We start from the raw sequence: 6,580 nt of genomic DNA on the forward strand, positions 1-6,580 counted from the left end.
AAACCCTAACCTGCTAAAGACATACCCCTGCCCCTTTGGAGTCGACACATTGCTATGCACAACCTGTTGGACCCTGGTTAGAAAACGGATAGCTTCCGGTGCCAAGGAGCCAAATGTATCAAAAGCCAGAGGGACAAAAACATGTTGGTTCTCTTCGCAGGCTTTAGCATGTTTCTCCACCTTCTTCGTTTCAGCCCTTTTTATTGCTTGCCCAGCTACAAACCCATTATCCCTCAAACCAGCTAAGGGAGATACCCCTGTGAGGTCAACACAAGCGTGTTTTCCCCCGGCCCAACCAAAGACGAGCAAATCTGCCGGACGTGTATTGGGCGGATGTGAGACATAATTTTAAAAATAGAAATGAAAATAGAAATGTATTGCCGGACGTGTATAAAAATAGAAATGAAAAAAATGATATGTCCGATGCCTCACGTGTATTGGGCGGATGTGAGACATAATTTTAAAACTGGGTATACGATTAGGATTACCGATACTCACCTCATATCCATCCCACTACAACCCCCTAGCAATAACGTCATGATGCGAAGGGAACAAGATGCCACAGTTGTAATTTTATACATATTTAACTAGTTAACGTGATATAATGAAAACTAAACATAGTACAAACAATACAACTTTTTTTGAACAGCGCTCATCAACTTCCTACTCAAACTACACCAACAGAATACTTTACGTCAGAATTTGAAATATGATCTTCTCCCCAAAAAATAAAAGCATTTACCACTAAACCAAGACCGCAACTAAGATACTACAACCAATAAATGAAATTAAACAAAGCTAAACGTTTAAATTATTGCAACAAGAATATTCTAACTAATTTATTTACATTCTTCACCTGATAATCATGTAAACGAAGTATCACTCATTATATTCTTTCTTTCTTCACATGATAATCACAAAAGTCCAAATGCATTTCATTTCATGTAACTTGTAAATATAAAATAATATTAGTCATTCACTTCACAATCACTAGTCAACCAGCACTAGCTCCAAGAAACGACAACCACATATCCTTAAAATAAAGTTCCAAGATCCTTATCATTGTCATCACTCGTGTTAGTTGTGTCTCATCTTCATCTCCATTGTCCAAACTTTTGACCCACACACACCAAACATTATTCTCCATGTCATCTTAAACCCAAATCTTATGTTTTTTACCACCCTAAATACTTATAATAACAATCATGACTTGTCAAAGATAATAAAAGAGATGATGGGTAGTTCTGATTCTTTGAATCCTCTAATGTTGTCATATTTGGTGCATGTTTGGTGTCGTCTTCTGTGATGGTAAATTAATACATACCCTTTAAAATCTTTATATTTTGATTAATATATATATATATATATATAGTGGATGTTCCTGTTATCTCTCTGTTCTTGTCCTCTGTTTTCCATATTATTATTATTATTCTTGAATTATTAATACACACACGTATCTTCTCAACTTTATTTTATATAGTTTTGTAAGCAACTTTTGGGGTTAAGGAAAGCATGCTTAAACCCAAATCAAGGTCTGGGTTTGGTGATCAAGATGGACGTGGTAATCGGTATGTTGAGACCGATCCAACGGGGCGATACGGGCGGGTAAGATGGTTGTTTATCTTTCATCATTTCATGCAATTGTTTAGTTTTGAGTTGGTGTTCTTGATGCAAAAAGTTTTTTTTTATTATTATTGTTTTTGCTAAAGTTTTTATTATTATGGTGGTCAACTAAATCTTGGATTCTTGGTATGATAGAATTGATCAATTCAAGATTAAGGGTTGTTTGGTAGCCTTTTAGTAGTCATTAAGATATTACATCTTCATGGTTCAAAGCATCTTAACGGTTAAGAGGTAACATTAAGATGTTAGCTCTTAACCATTTAGACTTAAGGTTATCTCTTAACCATTTAAATGAGTTACTTTTTATATGAAAAATAAAATAAAAAATAATTAATCTTGATAGTAGTTGAACTGGTGGTGAACAGGAGAGATACCGGGTTCATAAGGAATGTCTGTCTTCAAATACCATAAATAAGTTAAACATATATTTTTAATCTATGAATCTTGGCTAACTTTATAGTTTTTTTAGCAATTTGGATTAAGGAATTCACTTAATTCTAAAAAAAAACTTGTGCCTTTAGCATAATTGCCTTCAATTAGTTCATTTGGAGCCTCTTCTATATGAACCTACATGAATCTTTAATAGATCCAAATTCTATATTGTTTTTCTAGTTCATGTTGGATTTTTTTTTTCTTGTCAATCTTATTTTAGTGTTTTGTGGGTACATAGAAAGTTTTTGATTTGCTTTTGATCTTTTAAAATAAAAGTTTTATAAGTTATTTTGCTTGTACTTCCAAGTAGCATGTACCATTGGTGAATCCATGATTGCATTATGAAAAAAAGAGTTTGTATTTTCAGTTCTTGTTTCATGTTGGTTTAATATATTGACATATAAATGATATCCAGTTCAAGGAAGTACTTGGAAAAGGGGCTATGAAAACGGTATACAAAGCAATCGACGAAGTGCTCGGTATGGAAGTTGCATGGGGTCAAGTCAAACTTCACGACTTGCTTCGGTCTCCTGAAGATTTGCAACGTTTATACTCAGAGGTTCACCTTCTAGGCACCCTTAACCATGATTCAATCATCAAATTCTATACATCATGGATTGATGTAGACCGAAGAACCTTTAATTTCATTACCGAAATGTTCACTTCAGGAACACTCAAAGAGTAATAATAATATTACATTTTCACTAATTCTTGGTCAAGTTTGCTTCTAGTGCTAATTTGAGGAACATTTGTTTTATGCAGATACAGGAAGAAATATGATAAAGTGGATATACGGGCTATAAAGATTTGGGCCCGACAGATTTTAGTGGGCCTGGTTTATCTGCACGGTCATGACCCGCCAGTGATCCATCGAGACCTTAAGTGTGACAATATTTTTGTTAATGGTCATTTGGGCCAAGTAAAGATTGGTGATCTTGGGCTTGCTGCTATCCTACGTGGCTCATGTAGAGCACATACTGTTATCGGTATGTTTGAATACGTTTCTATGATTTGTTAACGGACGGGTTGATTTGATAAATACCAGATAAACAAGAATGGGTCAAACAGAGTCAAAGTTGACTTATATATACTTACATGTTAACTACATGTAAAATTGCTTTATTAATTGTGTTAATGTTTTTAACATGTTGGCTTGTTTTGACCCTGACCCGTTTTAACCTGTTACTTTATATTTACATGGTTGAATGAGTAAAAGTAAGAGGTTCAGATAACACTACTTTTGACCAATTTGTTTCAGGCACACCTGAGTTCATGGCCCCAGAACTCTATGAAGAAAACTACAACGAGTTGGTTGACGTGTACTCGTTTGGCATGTGTATATTAGAAATGCTAACTCATGAATATCCATATAGTGAATGCACTAATCCTGCGCAAATCTACAAGAAAGTAACATCGGTACACTCATATTTTATGTTATATTATTGAATCATATAGTGTTTTTCTCCAAAAAAAAAGTTAACCTTTGTAACACAAAGATTATACTGTATAATACTATTATACTAATATAACTTTTATAAATTAAAATGTTTCAGGGCAAGCTTCCAAGGGCATTCTACAAAGCCAAAGATATTGAAGCCCAATGCTTCATTGGAAAATGTTTGGTCAATGCTTCAAGCAGGTTATCGGCTAAGGACCTAATGCTTGACCCGTTTCTTGCCATGGATGACGATGAACGGGCCCCTGCAGCCGAATATATTCATCAGAAACCATTTATGAACGATGATATTGAAATTGAGAGGCTGCATTTGAACGGGTATCCTCCACGAACCAATATGTCCATTGCAGGAAAGTTAAATCCAGATGATGATACCATTATTCTCCGGGTTCAAATTGTAGACAGTGAAGGTAACTTTCATTTGGATTTAGTCGTTTTGAAGCTGTCGGTTTTGTCATGTCAGTTGACACATCAGATGCCAGATATGCATAAAAAATGCTTATCTCATGCCAGTTAAATGTCCATGAGATGCATCTTTTAAGGTTTGTGTTACTAATATTGGTTATAATGTGCAAACAGGTTCTGTGAGAAACATTTACTTCCCGTTCGATATATTAAACGATACACCATATGAAGTTGCATATGAAATGGTTAAGGAGCTCGAGATCACAGACTGGGACCCGAGTGATATATCTGATATGATTGAAGGTGAAATTTCGGGCCTCATACCCGAATGGAAAAATATTAATCAAGATGAAGATGATCACAGCCATTCCTTCCACTCGTTTTCGTCTTCCTCGTCGTCTCAGTTATCGTTTTCAGGATCCAGACAGATAGATGGAGTGACATGCAATGCGGATTGGTCACAAGGTATTTTGACGTGTATACTTTAATTGAGTCGACTCGGGTTATGTTTTATCTTAGCGGGTCAAACATATATAACTATGATAACTTCACATTATTATTATTAAAATTTTGAAATAATGTCGCTTTTGAAATTATGTTTAACAAATTAGTTATTAATAAGAAGTTCAAAAGATGTTTTGGGTCAACCCAACCCGTACCAAAATTAGTTATTTTGCCACCTTTGAATATGTATATACGAGCCGAGCTTAACTGAGCTTGATAGGGGTGTAAACGAGCCAAACCGCTCTAAGCTACTTAAGATTGGCTCGCTAAAAGCTTGAATCCGCCCGAGCTCAAACAAGCTTGAGCCCGAGCCTAAGCCTAAAAATATGTTTGGTTAATAAACGAGTCTGAGCCTCATTTATCAAGCTTGAGCTGGCCCGTGAATCTGAATGAGTCTAGTATTTATACATTTTTTTATATGTAAAAAAATCTAATAAACATATATAACAAATAGTTATAATGATTAAAAATTAACTAATAATTAATAATCTACCCACCCCAAATCTAGTTGTGTGGCTCGGCTCGTTTACACCCCTAAGTCTTGAGTCTAAAAATAAGCTCGTTTAATAAACAAGCGCATGCTCACTTATCGAGATTGATGGCTTATGAGCTTAAACGGGCCGATTATCATATAATTTTTATTTAATGCCTTAAATATATACATTTACACAATAATAGTTATTATTTATAATAAAATCGGCGCAGCTTGTTGCCCGCTTACCTGCCTCTTTATTGTAATTGGATCCTTTTATTTGAAATGAAAATTTGTATTGTTTAGAAAAATAAATAAATAAATAAAAAATAATAAAAAAATAAAATGATAAAAATAACTAAAGAATATATAATTTTATGTTATATATAAAAGTTACAGTTATAAGAATACATAAAAAACTGTTATAATGTATATAAAATTAATTAATAAATAATCAACAAGCGAGCCTAGCTTGGGCTTGGGTAGGCTCGTTTACACCCCTACCTCTGATAAAAATTAATGTTAAAGTGAAAGTTAGCATCAGTACAAAATCTTTATTAAAAATTTGCAGAACTGTCTTTATAATCTGAAGTTCTTGCAGATCAAGTTTTTGATGACACAAGTTCTCAAGGATCTGTAGTTTCAGGAACTTATTCAAATTTGACTTACGTTGACCACCAAGAAATTCACAATCTTTCGAGCCCGAAAAGCGGGCCCCACAACTCTACAAGGTTTGGTCATGAAGAGAAAGCTACCAAGACTCAAGAAAACCAGTCAAATGTCACAGTTGACTTTCATAAAGCTTCAACTTCTAAAGCTAGTACAATGGCGGGCCCGAGGCTAACAAGAAACCGGTCAATGGTTGACATGAGAAGTCAACTGCTTCATAAATCTTTAGTGGAGGAGGTTAGTAAACGCCGCCTGTCGAAAACGGTTGGAACCATTGAAGACGTTGGGTTCCAGGTGCCTGTTGTCGGGTCCAGGTCAAGGCTCGGTGGCGGTCAACGGTTAAGGCACAAAGGGAAAAGAGTTTGACTCTAAAATAAGGTTGTTATTAGTCTTTGAACAAGTTTATGTGTGTTGTGAAAAGAATTGGTAATTTACAAAAGACAGGTTTCGTATCGGGCCTGGCTGGGTCAGGCCCATCAAGTATAAGAACCATATTATATCTTGGGCTAGTTCCAAAGGGCTGCCTTAGTATGAGATCACTTTCTCTGTATAAAAACAATAATATTGATGGTAATGTATAAAATTAATGGCATTAAGTACAGTTTATTTTGGAAATAGGCTAGAACCTCGTGTATTATACAAACTTATTTATGTGTGATTAAAAAAGAAACGCAAAACAAACTTATTTATCAGGTGGAAAAAAAAAGAACCGAGAAAATAATGAATATTAATAAAGATTTACGAATAAAAAAAGAGAAACGAGAAACAAACTTTGTGATTAATAGAAGTGACAAAGGTAAATGAGGGTATACATAAGCGTGACAAACTTTGTCACCCTCATTTACTTATTTTTTATTATACAATAATAGATTACTTATTGTATACGTAGTTTATTATTATAAATTAGCTATTTTTTTAATTTGGGAAACTTTTTTGTCGACAAAGTGGTAATTTATTTTTGAATATATGTTTTTTTATCGACTAATAACATTTTATTATTATTATTATTATTATTATTA

General features: G+C 34.2%; 1 protein-coding gene across 2 annotated transcripts; it reads left to right on the forward strand.

Annotated features, from left to right (window-relative positions):
• Positions 1–1,115: 1,115 nt before the first annotated feature.
• On the forward strand, positions 1,116–6,151 carry LOC143593500 (putative serine/threonine-protein kinase WNK4). Of its 2 annotated transcripts, XM_077073117.1 has the most exons (8): positions 1,116–1,308; positions 1,481–1,605; positions 2,471–2,736; positions 2,818–3,041; positions 3,314–3,471; positions 3,609–3,921; positions 4,091–4,381; positions 5,494–6,151. In XM_077073117.1, exons 2-8 carry the CDS (start codon positions 1,513–1,515, stop codon positions 5,925–5,927), a joined length of 1,779 nt encoding a protein of 592 aa, XP_076929232.1. In that variant the 5' UTR covers positions 1,116–1,308; positions 1,481–1,512; the 3' UTR covers positions 5,928–6,151. The 2 variants fall into 2 exon arrangements, with proteins under 2 accessions (XP_076929232.1, XP_076929237.1); XM_077073122.1 differs by lacking the exons at positions 1,116–1,308; positions 1,481–1,605 and having other exon boundaries at positions 2,527–2,614.
• The last annotated feature ends 429 nt before the right edge of the window (positions 6,152–6,580 follow it).

This window comes from Bidens hawaiensis, unplaced genomic scaffold, assembly GCF_021521415.1.
Source record: "Bidens hawaiensis isolate Kalapana, Puna unplaced genomic scaffold, B.hawaiensis_p1.1 tig00001685_1, whole genome shotgun sequence".
NCBI classification, from domain to species: domain Eukaryota; kingdom Viridiplantae; phylum Streptophyta; class Magnoliopsida; order Asterales; family Asteraceae; genus Bidens; species Bidens hawaiensis.